Source organism: Mobula hypostoma, chromosome 7, assembly GCF_963921235.1.
Source record: "Mobula hypostoma chromosome 7, sMobHyp1.1, whole genome shotgun sequence".
NCBI lineage: Eukaryota > Metazoa > Chordata > Chondrichthyes > Myliobatiformes > Myliobatidae > Mobula > Mobula hypostoma.
The window spans coordinates 133,763,435-133,785,495 of record NC_086103.1 but is presented as its reverse complement, the minus strand read 5'-3'; the positions used below and the strand labels follow the sequence as shown (position 1 = coordinate 133,785,495).

General features: G+C 39.8%; 1 protein-coding gene across 1 annotated transcript in view; it reads right to left on the bottom strand.

Moving 5' to 3' along the window:
- Window positions 1-343: 343 nt before the first annotated feature.
- nck2b (NCK adaptor protein 2b) overlaps window positions 344-22,061 on the bottom strand; it is an 87,799-nt gene continuing 66,081 nt past the window's right edge. Inside the window, exons 3-4 of the mRNA XM_063054047.1 lie at window positions 6,931-7,652; window positions 344-2,372 (exon numbers count right to left, since the gene is read on the bottom strand). Coding sequence (XP_062910117.1) covers window positions 2,178-2,372; window positions 6,931-7,652 — 917 coding nt within the window. The 3' untranslated portion in view covers window positions 344-2,177. The remainder of the gene's footprint in view (window positions 2,373-6,930; window positions 7,653-22,061) is intronic.

Below are 22,061 nucleotides of genomic sequence, written 5' to 3'. Positions count from 1 at the left end.
ACGAAATTGTAAAGACTTTGATTGTTCAAAGAGCGAATAAAATAGTATCAAATATAAAGTGCCATTCTCAGACTTTAAAAGCTGGCTTTAATAATGGTCTTCAGGGTGGGTTTGTGCCAAATGGAGCTGGAGTTGCACATCCAGTAGAACAGAGCTGCAGTGACTAGAGTTCAATTCAGTTATCCAGTACCACCTGAGCGGAATTTGCACTCTTGATCCACCCCCTCCACAGCCCTAAGACATATGGATTAGTAGGTTAATTGGCTACTGTAAATTCCTGCAAGTGAACAAATGTCAGGTAGAAATTGGGGTAGTTCATAGGAATATGGCAAGAATATAATTCAACTAGTGTAGGGTGCTGGTCAGTAAGCTGAATGGTTCTGTGAAATAGTTTTTATAACTCATTTTTAATTAATAATTCATGTAAATGATAGAAAATATATTCAAAATGTGACAAAATTTTATGTACAATTGCAAATATTTCTGTATCTCATGCTGATGGGAAAAATTATTGTTCAAGAAACAATTCATTTATGTTTACATGTGGCATCACTTCATTTATATTTAATCCTAAACTAAGAACACACATTTACACAAAGAAACAAATCAACCAACTTTCCAAGACAGGACAGCCAGACCTGAAAAAAAAAGATATTATTAAGCTGCACATGTAAATTGTCAGGGACTGAAGAGTGAATTCTTCTCCCCAAAAAAATGAACATTCAATACAAAGAAAATAATGGCCAAAACCATGTGCAACAGCAACTTGCAAGGTTTTGTCTGTATGCAAAACAATGATTGCATGATAAAGTTACAGAAAGTGTTCAGTGAAACTGGAATGAAGGTAGCTAAAAACATTTTGTCTAAGTTGTTCTAGAATTTGGTCCAGTCTAATGTTAATTTTGTAATATGTAATTGACACCCCTTTACAAATGGGAATACATTGGAAAACACTTTCTAAACTATTTAGCATACTAGACTAATTAGTGTTATTACTTTTTTTTACTTAATTTTTGTCAGTGATAACTTGAAATCATTGTTTTCATTTAGACACATTTTCATAAACTGAAAAATACAAAAGTAGATTTCTCCAAGAGAAACTATGAATAACTTTGTTTAGCATAAATAAAAACATATTGTGTCATAGAAAAATGTGACAAATGCTTAAGGGGATGATATGCAATAATTTTAAAGTTCATTTTGGGCTGACTACACAACTATAGTACTAAAACTATGCTTCTAAAATGATATGTTAAACAGAACTAAAATGTGTAAAGTGTAAAAAAAATCACAAACTACACATCTCATGCTAGTAACCCCCAAAATGATCAGTTTTATTAATCTCACTTATTAGTGTCAACAACCTGCTACATATTATGGTGACAATTAAATACGTATTATTTACTGGAAACAAGCATAATGAGAGTGAGTGGCACAGCTGAAAGCACAGATAACATTGCCCTTCAGATTCTGACATTACAGACACCTGATTTCCATTAATCCTAAGCCTGTACTTTCCACTAAATGCAAATTACAGATCAAAATTTGTTACACTTATTTCTACAATTTTCCTTTGTAGTCTAGCAAGTTAAGTGTTGACAATTCTATTGATATAATCTTTATGTGAAATTAAAATTATATAGAGTACAGTGTAAAGCACTTCTAGATTCTAGGAAATCTCAGTAACTACTTCATAAGCAAAAAGTATAGTACTTGGTGCCACATTTGTTATATCTATTTTCTCTTAATTAGCTGTAGCTTCAGTGCATTTAAACTGTGCCCGATAGTTTTCTCAAAAAGAATATAATTAGTGAATGTTTTAATTGGATTAATTAACACTGCAGTTTCAAGGACAGCATCTTCTAATCATCCATTTTCTAGCTAATTAAGTGTACATTTGGGAAAATCTAGACCAAGCGAGTACAAAAGTGAACACTAAGAAAGTGAAGAGGTTCAACATAACCTTTGGAAGGCAACATGTTTAATAGAATTAAAGACAAGCAGGCAAATGAACAGGGAAAATATATAAAATACAAAAGAAAAATATAATTAATGACACTCAAAGAGGCAAATCCATAGAGAACAAAGTATCAGAATCTCTTAACATCTTTATTCTTTATAATTGTTCAGACCTAAGACTTTGCTAAACCTGGTCACCACCAGGTCTGTAGCCTTTATCACTGCAGGGGTTTGATTAGATACAACTTGTCTCCATGTTCACTTGTGAAGATAGGTGCCTTTTTGTAGTGTTCTACCAATTCATCCATTGTGTTAAATCGACGTTGCCCAATACAATACACTCCATTTACTAGCTGGACCTTGAAATGTTTGTTTTTTCCTGATGCTTTTAATGATATTGACAGGTCACTTGGCTGAAAGAGAAAAATAATTGGCTCTGATTATACTGTTTGCATAACACCAACCTTCAAATATTTACTCCAGCAAAATTATCTGATTAAATTAACACTTTCACACCATCTCATTAGATTGTGTCCTTTATGGTTGAACAGTGTGTTTCTAGACCAAGAACGTACTGAAATAAAATTAATGTCCGATTAATTCATTAATGCATTAATTAATTTTACCATACACATTTAGGAAACTGATCAGATACATTGAATCAAATGGCAGGTTGCAACTTCATCAGAAATCAAGTTACAAAGTCAAGTTCTGGGAGATCCTCCTGAATTTCATATATATCTTGATTAAGTTATGCAAACAAAATGGATGTACTAAGTTGTTAACCTCCAATTAACTCACAGAACTGATGTGAAAGTAACTTGCAAATGGCTGGAAGAACTGACGATTGAAGAAAAAGCTGCTAGGCACTTCAGAGTTAATCATTTTCACAGAACTACATCATTTTACACCAGTAACAGATTGGGCTGTGGGTGGAGAACAGGACAATAAATTTCTTCATTTTCATTTGTACCAAGCTTTCTGACTTAATCTATTCACACTCATGCTGCATACCTAATGAGGTAATATGAGGAGAGCAATGAGAGGTAGAATATTCTAGCTGTCAAAATTATACAAATTACTAAGTACAATTGTTGAAATATTGACTGGTATTTTAAACCATTATGCACTGGTACCCCACTTGATTTTCTTAATATCACCTTGAGAGTGCCAATTCAAATTAGAGCACTTGGTGCTGGTGTCCAAACAGCCACAAGTATGTGCCCTATCTCCCACCTGTGCTTTAAAATAAATATATTCTCTCTGGCTGTGTAATGCACTTTGCCGTCCTGCAATCCTCATGCAAAATACTGTCATCAGCTGTGTTCCCAGCCAAACAGCTGTGATCTCACCAGAGAGGAGCTGCTATCAGTCCCAGGAACAATCCCCAGTAACCAAGCAAGCCAAGATATAGTCCAGCTTGCCCAATACAAGTCCTTACAGGTAGCTACTATATTATTGCCTTGGCTGTCAGACTTTAACCATTACATTTATGTGAAATTATCAATGGAGGGCCGCACCCTCAATCAGGTTCCCCAAAATGTTAATACTACAAGGAATGCATTTTTGCTCCTAATTCTGGGAATTCAATCCAGAGCACGAAGATATCAATATCCCTAGTTGTAGCTGAGCCCTCATTCTGATATAAATCGTTTCAATTTAATTCCAATGACAAGTTAATAGGGTTGTTAAGAAGGCATATGGTATGTTGGTTTTCATTAGTTGGGGGATTGAGAGATCTCAAGAGCTGTGAGATAAAGTTGCAGCTCTACAAAACCCTAGTTAGAAGACACTTGGTGTATTGTGCTCAGTTCAATAGCCTCATTATAGGAAGAATGTGGAAGCTTTAAAGAAGGTGCAAAGGAGATTTATCAGGATGCTGCCTGGACTAGAGGGCGTGTCTTATGAAGATAGGTTGAGTGAGCTTGGTTTTTCGCTTTAGAGTGCAGGATAAGAGATGACTTGATAGAGGTGTACAAGATGATAAAAGACCTAGATTGAGTAGATAATCAGAGACTTTTCCCCCAGAGCAAAAAAAAATAAGAGGGCATGATTTAAGGTGATTGGAGGAAAGTATAGGAAGAATTTCAGATGCAAGTTCTTTACACAGAAAATGGTGGGTACGTGAAATGACCTGCCGAGAGAGGTGGTAGAGGCAGACACACGAGGAATTTTCGGAAATTCTTAGATAGGCACATGGATAATAGGAAAATTGAGGGCCATGTAGGATGGAAGGATTGAATGATCTTACAGCAATTTAAAAGGTCAGCACAACATCATGGCCAAAAGACCTGTACTCTTCTGTAATATTTTAAGTTTTATAGCCTTAAGAGTTTCACTGATGTACAAATTTGTTGTTCTATTTTACAAAGGGTAAAAGTGGACACTTGACACCAGCCAGTGATGCAGTGGCATCAGCACTGGACTTTGAGGCAGATGGTCCCGAGTTCAAATCTGGCCAGATCCCAACTTGGGCAGCAGCAGTATCTGTGCGGAAGAAAGGCCTGGCACATCTTGCCATGAAAACCCTATGGACAATTACACCATCCACAGGGTCGCCATGAGTCGAGGCCAACTCAACAGCACTCAACAACAACAAAACTAGACAATGATGAAAAATTGAAGCAACACACACAAAATTCTGGAGGAAATGGACATCCATCTGGCTTTGGCCTAAAACATTGACTGTACTCTTTTCCATCGATGCTGCCTGGCCTGCTGAGTTCCTCCAGCATTTTGCATGTGTTGCTTGGATTTCCAGCATCTGCAGATTTTCTCTTGTTAATGATGAAAAACTAATGGAATGTACAGATCAAAAAACAATTATTCATAAAAATTTAACACTACAGAAAATTAAAGTTTAAAAAATGTAGCTAGTCCTTTGTACACCAAAATATTAGCAAATAAAATTCTGTCTTAGAAAAGATATGGAATTAAATTAAAATTATCTTAATTTCCTGTTGAAATGATTCCAAAGAATCAGTGTTAACAAACTGAAAGATGGCATACAGATACAATGTTCTCATCTTTAAACGAAGGGAAACCAGGAAAACGTGTGGACAAACAGTCTAACAACTTTAAAAAGGAAGAATGTATATTTTAGGAGGCATTGACAAGGATATATAGCTAATGCTGACAGTAATCAGAACCATCTGGTATCTAACAAAATACATTTTCCTCTTCCTTACTTCTTCCCTCAATCTCACTAAAAATATTATTACACAGAAACTCAAACAGAAAATCCAAGCAGGCAGTATTTTTTTTTTGATGCCATACTGGATGAGTGGTTAAATTCTGTATTAATGGCAAACTGTAAAATCAGAAGCTACAATTTTTCACCAGATTAAGTCAACCTGTCATGGATATAAAGGATACAATTTCCACAGCAGAAAAGTGTGAACATCTAATGTATAATAGCAGGTTTTAGGGTCTTAAAAATGAGTCAGAGGAGCAGCAACTATAATTAAGCTTTCTATTCCAGATGTTGGTGGGGCGGGGATTGCAAATGAGAAAATGCTCTTCAGTTTACTTCATACTTTCCTGTTTTATATGTACGAATGATTTAAAGGAATGCAGTAAAAGGCCAATGAATAGAAAGCAGTAAAGCTCTTAAATAGCTAGCATAGATTTATTGGGATGAATAATGATTCTATTAAATGGAATAATGGAAGGTTTCACAGAAGCAGTTAAATATTTATGTATTACTTAGCATTTACAATACACAGTTCAATACATAGCTCCCCATTAATTCTTCTGCCACCTACCTTCACTATGGGCAATTTGCAGTAGCCAATTAACCTATCAATGTGTCTTAGGACATGTGAGGAAACTGAAGCATATGATGGAAACCTAAGGTCACAGAAAGAACATACAAAGTCTACAGAGAGTACCTAAATTCAGGACAGAACCCAGTTCCCCAAAACTATAAGCAATATCACTAGCTGTTGTACCAACATTCCACATCTGTGATATGGGAAAGTGCAGGTTGAAACATGGAAGGCAGGCAGGAACATTAGAACCAAGAATAGGGAAAAATGGGAAACCATTTTGCTCAAAACTGCAGATTTAATAACACTATAGCATGTAGATTCATATATTCATATATACCAACAGTGCCACCTGTTGGCTTAAAAGCTGACTACTAAACATTCCCCCTTTAAAAATAAATTCAGAAGGTTTTATATCCAAATTTGCTGAAAACTACTGGCCAGAAACAAATGTGAAAATAACTACATGGTATTTTATGTATAATCCTGAAGCCCACATAACAAAAATGATTTGCACTTGATCTAGAGAAATTTAGGATTATTGCCTTGTACCAGAGAAGAAACTAATTTTAAACTTGGAAGAGAAGATAACCTAACATAGCAAAATAACCTATGCCAATATATCTGAAGCCAGTTTCACCTTCATGTTTGACCTTCATGTTTGTTCATTGTACAAATAGGAGCTAGTGATAACTGATATTAGTCCAGATTTTCCTGTTTCTGTGAAATTCTAGCCTGTTATACTAAAAATAAAACTATCTATTTTATTAGCTATTGAAATTTCCATTGCTTTGAGCTTAAAAAACTTTAATCAACAGTAAGTCATGGCATGCAAGTCAAAACAAAAAGCATACACGATGACTGAAGCATGTTCAAGCAAATGCTAAAGAAAAACTTATCCTAGATGTATTAATATTTCAGGCATCACAATTATATTTTTCATTTCTTGAGTGAAAGAAGCCGATGTGTTTGCAAAACTGGCAAATAGTGCAACATGTGCAGGGCACTTTAAAAAATACACTTGGCATGAAATTGTTTTCTGAGTAAACAAAAAAATAACTAGCATTCTGATAACAGATTAAACCATTGATCTTGCCAGAAACTACTCACAACAGTTGTATGTTAATTCATTCTCATACAATCTCAAAAACTGTCAAGCTATACAAAAACATCAATTTGCTGACTAGGCCAGCATGATACTCACCGATGACTCACTATCTCTAACAAGAAAGTCGCCATCAATTCCCTTCTCATTTAGAACCATTTCAGCCTGATGCCGTGTGACATTACCATAGTACCATTCCTTTCCAGCGAACTTTCCTGTTGAAGATGGGCCAGTATAGCTAATCTGAGAAGCATGTGAGCTGCCCATAGGAGGTCCATCATTTAAGATAACTACATAGTTTTTGGGAACAAGACCAATTTGTCCTTTAGAATTTTGACACTTCCACCATTCTGGATCGTTCTCTGGTTTCTCAATGACATCCATAATCTCACCCTTTTCAAAATTTAGTTCTTCCTCTGTGACAGAGCTGAATGGGTAAAGAGTCTGTACCACATGAAGTACTTTTGTGGTTTGCCCATTACTCATTGCTGCTCCCAGTCTAGATGAGAAAAAACTGGGTGAATCAGCAGTGGCCTCGTCAACTTCTTCTACAACATAATTAGATGGAAACCAACCAACTTGTCCATTGTAGCCACCTCTCCACCAGCCATCGCTACATTTTTCCATAACAGTAACACGTGATCCCTTCACAAGCGATAACTCATCATCTCTCTCCGGCACATAAGCAAATTTGACATACGCTGGTATATTCAAATCATATATACGGTCCGAACTTCCACCATTTGTTGAAAACTCTGCATCTGTGCTTGGTGTAGGGGAAGCATCTCTTGCACTCGTCTTCCTTCTTGCTTTACCCAAACCTGTGTGGAAAATACAAAAGATTTTAAAAAACTGTAATGTATAAAATGCAATAAACATTATTAAAAGAGCAATGAAAAACCAGGATTTTATTCTTTTTAATATTCAATCTTTGTTTAGCAGAAAGCATTTAAAGGCAAATGTCTACTTGCTTGGCAACCACTACACTTTCAAATATAGAAGCACTTAAATGCATGCTTCATTGCAAAATGTCATATCAATAAGTAATATTATTTAAATTTTTTCCAGATTAAATTGTCATATTCTTCAGATATGATTTTAGCTTCTCACGACCCAATAGCATTCAAAGTACACTCCAAAACTTCGTTTCAAAAATTGAATATTAATATTTTGGTCAGTTATTTTCTTAATAATTCTACAAAGTAATTTTTCAGGCATTTCCCGCAAAAGCCTTATTTTCCTGCAAAATATTGGCTTTCTTGGCCTTTAAGCAGAAGCCCGTGTTCAGTTGCTTTACCAGTAGAATTTGCTCTCTCCTTTTTCATACCTCCAGTCCACTCAATTTGTCCATCATTCAACTTAAATTGAAGAGGTAAATTATATTAATATTGCAAGGATTTAAGGTACTCCAGATTGACAAAGCTACCATCAAGCACATTTATATTCTACAGTACATAAAAAAGGCTTCATTTTCCTTGCATTACTGGCATTAACACCTTTAATAAAATCATGAAAACAAAGATATAAAGATTTTAAGACAACCAGAAATATGAAAAGCTACCAACGCTACTATAGAAGATGATTTGAGTATGTGTGTTACATAAAAATGCCATCTTACCAAACTTCCTCAATGTTGTGCTGTTAGCAGCCAGACAACATTAGTGGTTTTGCATTTTTTCCATTGAAAACTAGTCTTCATATGATTTTGCATTTTTTCATTGTCTTCTAACTAGATTGTTGGCACTAACTTATGGTTGCATTGAACAGCATAAAAACATGAATAATGTTGCTTCAAATATAATTATTGGAAATCATGCTAAAATAGTCTAAAGAACATGGTAACAATTATCTATAGAGAAGTGCAAGATACAAATCAAAAATCGCTATTAAAACCATAGAAAAAAGCACAGAATACAATAAGGGGCAATTTTACTTATAAGTCCTCTAATGCATTAATCAGAATTTTATAGCATTATTTGTTCCATGTAAAGCAATCCAGTTGTTTCAACAATCACTCTTCTCACATAAGCCTGTAAAATAAGCATCAAACCAAAGCTACTGGAGTAGACAATACTGTTCCTTTGCTTAAGGAAAGAAAGGTAATCCAGGAAATGAGAGGCCTGTCTGCCTCATATCAATGGCAGGGGAGCTACTGGAGAGTATAATTAGATAGAGGATTTACTCATATTTGGAAAAACAAGAACTCCATTTAGAACAGCCAGCACAGCTTTGTGCAGAGCAGGCCACATCTTACAAATCTGAGTGGGATTTTTTAAGGTAATCAAGGTGATTGAGGAGGGTAGCAGTGAATGTTGTCCACATAGAATTTCGTAAACTATATTAAAATGGACTTGGATAAAAATATAGACGGGTTGGCTTGTAAATTTGCAGATGATACAAAGTTGGTGGCATTCTGAACAGTGAAGGTGGTCAAAGGATTCAGCAGGACATAGATCAGTTATAGATTTGGCAGAGAAATGGCCAATGGAGTTTAATCAGGACAATTGAAAGGTGTTATTACTTTGGAGATGCTTAATGGCACTGATATACAGAAGATCTCAGGGTCCAAATGCATACCTCCCAGAAAACAGCAATGCAAGTAGATTGGTAAAGGTGGCGTACATCATGTTTGCCTTCATCATTAGGGACCTAGACTACAGAGTCTCGAGACGATGCAGTTGTATAAAACCTCGATTTAGCTACACAGGAAGCATTACATTCAATTCTGGTCACCAGTTACAGGGGTGACATGAAGGCTTTGGAGGGAATTATGAAGAGGTTTACCAGAATGCTGCCAGGATTAGAGGATATTAGTTATAATGAGAGGATAGACAAACTCGGATTGTTTTCTCTGGAGCACTGGAGGCCAAGGGGAAGGCTCAAAGATGATTGTAACAAACAGCCAGCAGCTTCCCTGTCAACCAAGAGTAAAAATGTCAAATGCTACAGGGCACAACTTTAAGGTGAGAGGGAGGAAGTTTAAAGGGGATGGGTGGGGAAAAAAGATAGAGGTCAGTGCCTGGAACATGCTGTCAGGGCTGGTATGCATGTGCAGGGAATAAAGGGATATGGATCATGTGTAGATCGAAGGTATTTGTTTAATTTGACAACATTCTTGGCACAGATACTGTAGGCTTAAGGGGCTGTTCCTTTGCTCTTCTGTTCTAATATGTAAAAAATATTTCATTATTATCTCTTTTTCCCCTATAATGAAACTATATCCATGAAAAGTTTGTTTTTCCAAATTTGAGCCTCATGATCTTGTATAATCCGCAACATTTTTTTGGTCCAAAGAGAAAGCCAGCTGCTGCTGAGATCCCTCAACACAAGGAATATCCCAGGGATTATTTCCTGCATGCTGTCAAGAACAGTAACATTCTTCCTAGTATTATGACCAAAATTGGACATTATTCTCCTGTTGATACTAACTAATGTTTCATACAAATTAGCAAGACCTCCTGCTATTGCATTTATAAAACCCATGATCCCAAGTACATTAAAAGCTGTCTTACAATATTTGCTATTTTAAAAGATTCATAAACATATATATTCAAGTCTCAGCTTCCATACATTCTTAAAAACTGTACCATTTAGTCTATATCACTTTTCCTTGTTCTTTCTGTTAAAATGTATAACTTGGCATTTCTCTGTACTAAATTTTATCTGCCTCTTGTTTGTTCATTAGGTCTGTATTACTCTCCACCAAAATTTATTTACTTCAAAGTTCAAAGTAAATTCATTATTGAAGTATGGATATGTTTTCTTGCAGACACTTATAGGGAAAAAATACAATAGAATACAAATGAAACGTACATAAAGACTGACAAACCCCAATGTGCAAAATGCAACAAACTTTGCAAATGACAAAATGCTGAGAACATTAATACAACTAGTCCTTGAAAGTGAGTCGGTGGATCACGGAATCAATTCAGAGTAGCAGTGAATGAAGTTAAACCCATGGGTTCAGGAGACTGATGGTGGGTAAGGTAATAACTATCCCTGAACCTGGTGGTGTTTGACCCACGACTTCTGCATCTCCTGCTTGATGATAGTGTGAGAAGTGGGCATAGCCTGGAAGGTGGGGATCTTTGATGATGGATGCTAATACTTCTGCAAAAACACATTAAAGGTCAGTCTTGCATTTCTCACCTTTGCTCAAACATCATAAGCAATATTACGGTAATTGTCCCCAAATACAGAAGAGTACACTTCTTGAACATCTTCAAACTTACCTACAAACTTGCTCATTCAGTGGTGGCTCAGAATTTTTCCAGCAATATAACCTATTCTTGCTTCTTAGCACGTTTATGAAAGTTTGAGGATACATGTTGGTACCAACGACATAGGCAGAAAGAGGGATGAGGTCCTGAAGTGTGAGTTTCGGGAACTAGGCAGAAGGCCAAAGAACAGGACCTCAAAGGTGGCGTTCTCAGGATTGCTGCCAGTGCTACGTGACAGTGATGGTAAGAATTGGAGGAGATGGAAGTTGAATGCGTGGCTGAGGAGCTGATGCAGGGGGCAGGGTTTTAGATTTTTGGATCATTGGGATCTCTTCTGGGGAAGCTGGGACCTGTACAGATTGGATGGGTTGCACCTGAACTCGAGGGGGAACAATATCCTTGCAGGTAGGTTTGCCAGCATGGTTCGAGAGGGTTTAAACTATTTTGCAATGGGGATGGGACCCGGAGCGATAGAGCAGTGAAAGAAGTGCATGGAGTAAAGCCAGATCTAACATATAGAGAGGCTTTGAGGAAAGAGAAGCAGAATAAACGGTGTAAAGGTAGTAAGGTAGAAGGGCTAAAGTGCATGTACTTCAATGCAAGAAGCATCAGGAACAAAGGTGATGAACTGAGAGCTTGGATACATACATGGAATTATGATGTAGTGGTGATTACAGAGACTTGGCTGGCATCAGAGCAGGAATGGATTCTCAATATTCCTGGATTTCAGTGCTTTAAAGGGGACAGAGAGGAGGGAAAGAGGGGAGAAGGGGTAGCATTACTGGTCAGGGATACTATTACAGCTACAGAAAGGGTGGGTAATGTAGCAGGATCCTCTTTTGAGTCAGTACGGGTGGAAGTCAGGAACAGGAAGGGAGCAGTTACTCTATCGGGGGTACTCTATAGGCCCCCTGGTAGCAGCAGAGATACAGAGGAGCAGATTGGGAGGCAGATTTTGGAAAGGTGCAAGAATAACAGGTTTGTTATCATGGGTGACTTTAACTTCCCTAATATTGATTGGCACCTGATTAGTTCCAAGGGTTTAGATGGGGCAGAGTTTGTTAAGTGTGTCCAGGACAATTTCCTGTCACAATATGTGAACAGGCCGACTAGGGGGAATGCCATACTAGATCTAGTACTAGGTAATGAACTGGGTCAGGTCACAGATCTCTCAGTGGGTGAGCATCTGGGGGACAGTGACCACCGCTCCCTGGCCTTTAGCATTGTCATGGAAAAGGATAGAATCAGAGAGGACAGGAAAATTTTTAACTGGGGAAGGGCAAATTATGAGGCTACAAGGCTAGAACTTGCGGGTGTGAATTGGGATGATGTTTTTGCAGCGAAATGTACTATGGACATGTGGTCGATATAGAGATCTCTTGCAGGATGTTAGGGATAAATTTGTCCCGGTGAGGAAGATAAAGAATGGTAGGGTGAAGGAACCATGGGTGACAAGTGAGGTGGAAAATCTAGTCAGGTGGAAGAAGGCAGCATACATGAGGTTCAGGAAGCAAGGATCAGATGGGTCTATTGAGGAATATAGGGAAGCAAGAAAGAAGCTTAAGAAGAGGCTGAGAAGAGCAAGAAGGGGGCATGAGAAGGCCTTGGCGAGTAAGGTAAAGGAAAACCCCAAGGCATTCTTCAATTATGTGGAAAAAAAAAGGATGACAGGAGTGAAGGAAGGACCGATTAGAGATAAAGGTGGGAAGATGTGCCTGGAGGCTATGGAAGTGAGCGAGGTCCTCAATGAATACTTCTCTTTGGTATTCACCAATGAGAGGGAACTTGATAATGGTGAGGACAATATGAGTGAGGTTGGTGTTCTGGAGCATGTCGATATTAAGGGAGAGGTGGTGTTGGAGTTATTAAAATACATTAGGATGGATAAGTCCCCGGGGCCTAATGGAATATTCCCCACGTTGCTCCACGAGGTGAGGGAAGAGATTGCTGAGCCTCTGGCTAGGATCTTCATGTCCTCGTTGTCCATGGGAATGGTACCAGAGGATTGGAGGGAGGCGAATGTTGTCCCCTTGTTCAAAAAAGGTAGTAGGGATAGTCTGGGTGATTATAGACCAGTGAGCCTTACGTCTGTGGTGGGAAAGCTGTTGGAAAATATTCTTAGAGATAGGATCTGTGGGCATTTAGAGAATCATGGTCTGATCAGGGACAGTCAGCATGGCTTTGTGAAGGGTGGATCATGTCTAACAAGCCTGATAGAGTTCTTTGAGGAGGTGACCAAGCATATAGATGAGGGTAGTGCAGTGGATGTGAGGATGTGATCTATATGGATTTTAGTAAGGCATTTGACAAGGTTCCACACGGTAGGCTTATTCAGAAAGTCGGAAGGCATGGGATCCAGGGAAGTTTGGCCAGGTGGATTCAGAATTGGCTTGCCTGCAGAAGGCAGAGGGAGTACTTTCAGATTGGAGGAATGTGACTAGTGGTGTCCCACAAGGATCTGTTCTGGGACCTCTACTTTTCGTGATTTTTATTAACGACCTGGATGTTGGGGTAGAAGGATGGATTGGCAAGTTTTCAGACGACAAAAAGGTTGGTGGTGTTGTAGATAGTGTAGAGGATTGTCGAAAATTGTAGAGAGACATTGATAGGATGCAGAAGTGGGCTGAGAAGTGGCAGATGGAGTTCAACCTGGAGAAGTGTGAGGTGGTACACTTTGGAAGGACAAACTCCAAGGCAGAGTACAAAGTAAATGGTGGGATACTTGGTCGTGTGGAGGAGCAGAGGGATCTGGGAGTCCAGGTCCACAGATTCCTGAAAGTTGCCTCACAGGTAGATAGGGTAGTTAAGAAAGCTTATGGGGTGTTAGCTTTCATAAGTCAAGGGATAGAGTTTAAGAGCCGTGATGTAATGATGCAGCTCTATAAAACTTTGGTTAGGCCACACTTGGAGTACTGTGTCCAGTTCTGGTCACCTCACTATAGGAAGGATGTGGAAGCATTGGAAAGGGTACAGAGGAGATTTACCAGGATGCTGCATGGTTTAGAGAATATGCATTATGATCAGAGATTAAGGGAGCTAGGGCTTTACTCTTTGGAGAGAAGGAGGATGAGAGGAGACATGTTAGAGGTGTACAAGATAATAAGAGGAATAGATAGAGTGGACAGCCAGCACCTCTTCCCCAGGGCACCACGGCTCAATACAAGAGGACATGGCTTTAAGGTAAGGGGTGGGAAGTTCAAGGGGGATATTAGAGGAAGGTTTTTTACTCAGAGAGTGGTCGGTATGTGGAAAGCACTGCCTGAGCCAGTGGTGGAGGCAGATACACTAGTGAAGTTTAAGAGACTACTAGACAGGTATATGGAGGAATTTAAGGTGGGGGCTTATATGGAAGGCAGGGTTTGAGGGTCGGCACATGTGGGTCGAAGGGCCTGTAATGTGCTGTACTATTCTATGTTCTCTATGTTCTATGTTCATCTCCAACCTTGATCAGGTTTGCCATTCCACTATCTTATTTTGCTGTATCTTTTCTGAGCACCACGCATCTAGAAATATTGAATAGCTGCTATTAATTTTTGATACTGTGTTTCAGTTACTACCAGAATATATTCCCAGAAAACTATTTATGCCTGTCCTTCACCCTTATTTGCTACGATCTATGTGTTTCCACACTTGAATTCTAAACCAGACTCACACACACCCAATACTGAACTACTTTCTAATCCAGTGTTAAGACTCACACCTTTGGTGTATGTTATTTCACTTTCGTTGCTCTAGGGTGGTAATGAACCTGCTCTATATTATTCAATCTGTTACCAACTGCAACCTGTGCAAGTATTCCACCCTCTTGACGACAAATTGTCCTATATGTTACCATTGCACAGATTTCAGGGCTGATAATTTACTCCCGGTGTTCCTACATTAATTTCAAGAATTCTCTGCTCCTACACTTTCCTTGTTGGAGTGAGTTGGATTTATTTAATTCTTCCAGGAAGTAATAAATGAACATGCAATTATTTCTTCGGTAGTTTGAACGGGGCACGACGGAGCAAGCGCTTGGAGGTCAGCCAGTGAGAACAGCGGGAAGAGTTTAAAAGGAAGACAGATTTACAGAGCGGGAGACAGAGTAGGAAGGCTTTGGCTCAATGGGGCTTAGGCGATAAGGTGTCGAGGCCAGGTAGGTTATATGTTTAAAATAAAGACAGAGGGTGTGTGTGAGAGGCTGGTTTTCTGTGCTCGGTGTCAGATGTGGGAAGTCCTAGAGACTCCTGGCCTCCCAGACGACCACTTCTGCACCAGATGCGTCGAGCTGCAGCTCCTTAGAGATGGCATTAGGGAACTGGAGCTGCAGCTCGATGACCTTCGTCTAGTCAGGGAGAGTGAAGAGGTGATAGAGACAAGATATAGGCAGGTAGTCACCCCGGGACCACAGGAGACAGAGAAGTGGGTAACAGTCAGGAGAAGGAAGGGCAAGAAGTAGAGAGTACTAGAGAGTACTCAACAGTACTCAAGCACGAATACTTATTGTCCCCCTTAACAATAAGTATTCCTGCTTGAGTACTGTTGAGGGGGATGGCCTACCTGGGGGAAGCAACAGTGGTCGTGCCTCTGGCACAGAGTCTGGCCCAGTGGCTCAGATGGGTAGGGAAAGGAAGAGATGGCAGCAGTGATAGGGGACTCTAGTTAGGGGGTCAGATAGGTGATTCTATGGACGCAGGAAAGAAACGTGGATGGTAGTTTGCCTCCCAGGTGCCAGGATCTGGGATGTTTCTGATTGTATCCACGATATCTTGAAGTGGGAAGGAGAACAGCCAGAGGTCGTGGTACATATCGGTACCAACAACATAGGTAGGAAAAGGCAGGCGGTCCTGAAAAAAGACTACAGGTTGTTAAGAAAGAAGTTGAGAAGCAGAACCTCAAAGGTAGTAATCTCAGGATTACTGCCTGTGCCACGTGACAGTGAGTATAGGAATAGAATGAGGTGGAGGATAAATGCGTGGCTGAGGGATTAGTGTGGGGGCAGGGATTCAGATTTCTGGATCATTGGGACCTCTTCTGGGGCAGGTGTGACCTGTACAAAAAGGATGGGTTGCACTTGAATCCGAGGGGGACCAATATCCTGGTGGGAAGGTTTGCTAAGGCTATTGGGGAGAGTTTAAACTAGAATCGCTGGGGGGTGGGAACCAAACTGAAGTGATGGAGGAAAGGGAGGTTGGCTCACAGAGAGAGGAAGTTTGGAGACAGTGCAAAAGGGAGGATAGGCAGGTGATAGAGAAGGGATGCGCTCAGTCTGATAGTTTGAGATGTGTCTATTTTAATGTGAGGAGTATCATGAATAAAGCGGATGAGCTTAGAGCGTGGATCAGCACTTGGAGCTATGATGTTGTGGCCATTACAGAGACTTGAACGGTGTAGGGGCAGGAATAGCTACTTCAGGTGCCAGGCTTTAGATGTTTCAAAAAGGATAGGGAGGGAGGCAAAAGAGATGGGGGCGTGGCACTGTTGATCAGAGATAGTGTCACGGCTGCAGAAAAGGTGGATGTCATGGAGGGGTTGTCTACGGAGTCTCCGTGTGTGGAAGTTAGGAACAGGAATGGGTCAATAACTCTACTGGGTGTTTTTTTTCCATAGACCACCCAAGAGTAACAGGGACATCGAGGAGCAGATAAGGAGACAGATTCTGAAAATGAGTAATAATAACAGGGTTGTTGTGGTGGGAGATTTTAATTTCCCAAATACTGATTGGCATAAGGAAAACCAATTTCCCCCGGGATCAATAAAGTATGACTATGATTATCTCCCTAGAGTGAGGGGTTTAGATGGGCTTCAGTTTGTTAGGTGTGTTCAGGGAGGGTTCTTACACAATATGTAGATAAGCCTACAAGAGGAGAGGCTGTACTTGATTTGGTATTGGGAAATTGTGTCAGGTCTCTCAGTGGGAGAGCATTTTTGGAGATAAATTGTGATCACCATCTCCTTTACCATAGTATTGGAGAGGGATAGGAACAGACAAGTTCGGGAAATGTTTAATCGGAGTAAGGGGAACTATGAGTCTATCAGGCAGGAACTTGGAAGCATAAATTGGAAACAGATGTTCTCAGGGAAACATACCGAAGAAATGTGGCAAATGTTCAGGGGATATTTGCATGGGGTTCTGAGTGAGCTGGTGATCTCTTTGGAAACTCACCCGGCAGAAGGCAATGGTAAACCACTGCTGTAACTTGCCTTGTACGCGGTTCCCCACTGAGAGAGGCATGGAGGGAAATTGTCTACTAACCAGAGAAACTCCGGATGCGACGTACCTTTCCGAGTAGGTACGTTCCAATGAGACATGGAAAGGATGGTAGGGTGCAAGATCCGTGGTGCACAAAGGCTGTTGTAAATCTAGTCAAGAAGAGCTTACAAAAGGTTCAAAAAAACTAGGTAATGATATGAATCTGGAAGATTATAAGGCTAGCAGGAAAGAGCTTAAGAATGCAATTAGGAGAGCCAGAAGGGGCCATGAGAAGGCCTTGGCGGACAGGATTAAGGAAAACCCCAAGGCATTCTACAAGTATGTGAGGAGAAAGAGGATAAGACATGAGAGAATAGGACCAATCAAGTGTGACAATGGAAAAGTGTGTATGGAATCGGAGGAAATAGTGGAGGTACTTAATGGATACTTTGCTTCAGTATTCACTGCAGAAAAGGATCTTAGCGATTGTAGGGATGACTTGCAATGGACTGAAAAGCTTGAGAATCTAGATATTAAGAGGATGTGTTGGAGCTTTTGGAAAGCATCAAGTTGGATAAGTCACCGGGACTGGATGGGATGTACCGCAGGCTACTGTGGGAAGCGAGGGAGGAGATTGCTGAGCCTCTGGCAACGATCTTTGCATCAATGAGGATGGGACAGGTTCCGAAGGATTGGAGGGTTGTGGATGTTGTTCCCTTATTCAAGAAAGGGAGTAGGGATAGCCCAGGAAATTATAGGCCAGTGAGTCTTACTTCAGTGCTTGGTAAGTTGATGAAGAAGATCCTGAGAGGCAGGATTTAGGAACATTTGGAGAGGCATAATATGATTAGGAATAGTCAGCATGGCTTTGTCAAAGGCAGGTCGTGCCTTACGAGCCTGATTGAATTTTTTGAGGATGTGACTAGCACATTGATGAAGGTAGATCAGTAGATGGTAGTGTATACGGACTTCAGCAAAGCATTTGATAAGGTACCCCATGCAAGGCTTATTGAGAAAGTAAGGCAGCATGGGATCCAAGGGGACATTGCTTTGTGGATCCAGAACTGGCTTGCCCACAGAAGGCAAAGAGTGGTTGTAGGCGGGTCATCTTCTGCATGGAGGTTGGTGACCAGCAGTGTGCCTCAGGGATCTGTTCCGGGACCCCTACTCTTTGTGATTTTTATAAATTACCTGGATGAGGAAGTAGAGGGATGGATTAGTAAATTTGCCGATGACACAAAGGTTGGGGATGTTGTGGATAGTGTGGAGGGCTGTCAGAGGTTACAGCAGGTCAGAGGCTACAGCAAAACTAGGCTGAGAAGTGGCGACGAAGTTCAACTCAGATAAGTGTGAGGTGGTTCATTTTGGTAGGTCAAATATGATGACAGAATATAGTATTAATGTTAAGACCCTTGGCAGTGTGGAGGATCAGAGGGATCCTGGGGTCCGAGTCCATAGGACACTCAAAGCTGCTACGTAGGTTGACTCTATGGTTAAGGCGGCATACGGTGCATTGGCCTTCATCAATTGTGGGATTGAGTTTAAGAGCAGAGAGATAATGTTGCAGCTATCTAGGACCCTGGTCAGACCCCACTTGGGAGAACTGTGCTCAATTCTGGTCACCTCACTATAGGAAGGACGTGGAAACCATAGAAAGGGTGCAGAGGAGATTTACAAGGATGTTGCCTGGATTGGGGAGCATGCCTTATGAGAATAGGTTGAGTGAACTCGGCCTTTTTTCCTTGGAGCGACAGAGGATGAGAGGTAACTTGATAGAGGTATACAAGATAATGAGAGGCATTGATCGTGTGGATAGTCAGAGGCTTTTCCCCAGGGCTAAAATGGCCAGCACGAGAGGGCATAGTTTTAAGGTGCTTGGAAGCAGGTATAGAGGAGATGTCAGGGGTAAGTTTTTTTTTTATTAACGCAGAGAGTGGTGAGTGCGTGGAATGGGCTGCCAGCAGCGGTGGTGGAGGCGGAATCGATAGGGTCTTTTAAGAGGATCCTGGATGGCTACATGGAGCTTAGAAAAATAGAGAGCTATGGGTAAAGCCTAGGTAGTTCTAAGGTAGGGAGATGTTCGGCACAGCTTTGTGGGCCGAAGGGCCTGTAGTGTGCTGTATGTTTTCACTGTTTTTATGTAATTTTTGAAGAATCAAAGGGTGCTAGTGGAGGTTTGGTTGCCTTTATTTTACCTTGGGGATGTATCATCCAACTACCAATTAATATAGAAGATTCACTTAAGGCATGGTGTGACTTTCAAACAGAATTCATTAATAACCCAAACTAAATGTTCAACCTTGTGGAATAGCACTAATCACTCAAGCTATACCACCCCAGAGGTTACATGATGGATCTGATAGGCGATATGACCAAACAACCATAAGGCTTAATTCAAAAGGTTGTTTTTTATCCCTCCTCATGGCTCATCATATACTGTCAAATACAAGTGGCAGACACACTTCATTAATAGCTCTGAAAGTAAACCTTTTATGCAGGGACTATTAGTTCTGCTAATCCTTAATTAACCTGAAGAATTCCAGTTATGGAAAAATGTTTCTGAACAAAGATAGAGTTATAGAAATAATAAGCCTATTATATCTTATCCACATATTCCAAAAGCAATCAACCTTGGGAAATGATGAATACATACGTATTACAATACATACCACTGTCATTAATGGAACTGAGCAGTGTCTGATGTCAGCCCCGATGAAGCATTATGTCAAAAAAAAAATGTAACCATTATCTTTAAACTTCTGCTTCCCTGTCATTTTGAATTTTTATTTCACTACATCAAGAATATTGAAATTTCAGAGTCAAAGCTTTTGGCATTTCTAAATTCATGTCAATGTTTAGAACCAATTATTAAGCATTGGAAGCTTAATAATTGAGAATATATACAGTCTCAGGAAGGTGAAAGACATGCACTTCAGCAATAATGAAACAAAACACATTTTTCAATTCTATAAAATTATTTGACCTGGGAACCATTTTAATCAATAACAATTCCTCAGCAAATGAAGCAATAAACAGCACTGTATGCAGCAAGACTGAGACAGGTAACATTCAAGCGTGGACTGATCAATGCAAGCAACATTCATGCCACAGAACTGCCAGCCAATAACCATCTCCAATCACCAACCCTCAACACTAAGATATTATCATTGATTAGATCCCTCGCCAATATCCTGGGAATCATCATTCACCCAAAACTCAACATAATCAGAGAGGTCAGAGATTACATATTCTGTGACATTTTACTTACCACCTAATAGTTCAAAGTTATTTTTAAACCATCAACATGATTCACACGCATGAGTGCAATACCAACCTTCAGCAATCAAACTTCTCATTCCATGAATTTGGAAAAAAAAACATACAATACTTTAGAGAAACTTCAGTAAAAGAACACCCTCAAATACCATACTCCTGTCAACCACAAATATTCAGTCCACATTTGCACCAAATACTGTTTCTGAAAACACTTAGGTGGATTTCAGTACAGTCCAGGTAAGCTTCTCAACTGCTTTCTTATTAAGCATCAAGATGAAGAATGACTAATGTCTGCAACTTGCATTTGATTGGGAAAAGGATCAACAACAAAAAGCAGCTAGTTCTCTAACTTTGATATTTGTTCTGACATACAAGTGTAAGATTACAATCAGAATCATATTCAGTTATATAGTAGAAAAAAGGTCCTGTGACCTAACATGACCAAATTCTTATCTTTACCAATTCCATTTACCAACACACTTAGATAGCTTTCAATGTCTTTGCATTCAGAGTCATATAGCACAGAAACAGAACCTTTGCCCAACTTGTCTATGCTCTCCAAGATGCCCTATCCAAGCTAGTTCCTTTTGCCATCATTTGCCCTATAGGTATCTAAACCTTTCCATAAGACAACTATGCAATTAGGTCTTTCGGCCCATCATATGCCTCCCCAAACCATGTATTTGTGCAACAGTTTTTTTAAAAAGTTACTGTACCTTCCTCAACCACCCCTTATAGCAGCTGATTCTGCCAAGACACCACACTTGCTGTAAAAAAAATATGGTTGTTCAAATTCCTACTAAATTGTTCCATTCTTCAAACCTATGCCCTCTAATTCTTGACACCCCAACTCTGGGGTAAAAAGATTGAGTGCATTTACCCTATGCCCTCATAATTTTAAACACTTCCATAACATCACTGCTCGGTCTCCAAGGCTCAAAGGAATGAAATCCCAGCCTATCCAACCCCCTCCCTAGTACACAGTCCCTCAAATTCTGGCAGTGTCACTGCAAATCTTTTTCTGTACTCTTTACAGAGTAATAATATCTTTCCTATAGCAGGGCAACCAAAACTGAATACAATACTCCAAGTGTGGCTTCACCAGCATCCTGTATAATCTCTTTGACCTCCTACAACCTCCAGGTTCTCCATGTCCCCTTTTATATTTAGTACCCCGACTTATAAAGGCCAGCATACCAAAAGCCACATTCATCGTCCTGTCTCCCAGTGTCTCCACTTTCAGTGAACCAGGTAAATATACTCCAAGGTCCCTTTGTTCTACAACACTCCCCAGGGTCCTGCATCTCACTGTGAAATACCTACCTGGATTGGACTTTTCCAAAAAAAATGCAACACCTCACACTTATCTGAATTAAATTGCATTTGCCATTCCTCAGCCCAATTACTCACTGATATATGTAGATGCTCCTGTAATTTTTGATAACTTTCTTCACTGACCACCATACCACCTATTTTAGGCGTTACCTGCAAACTTATTAACCATAATTTATATTTTCATATCAGAATAGTTGACATAGATGCCAAACAATAATGGCACACTA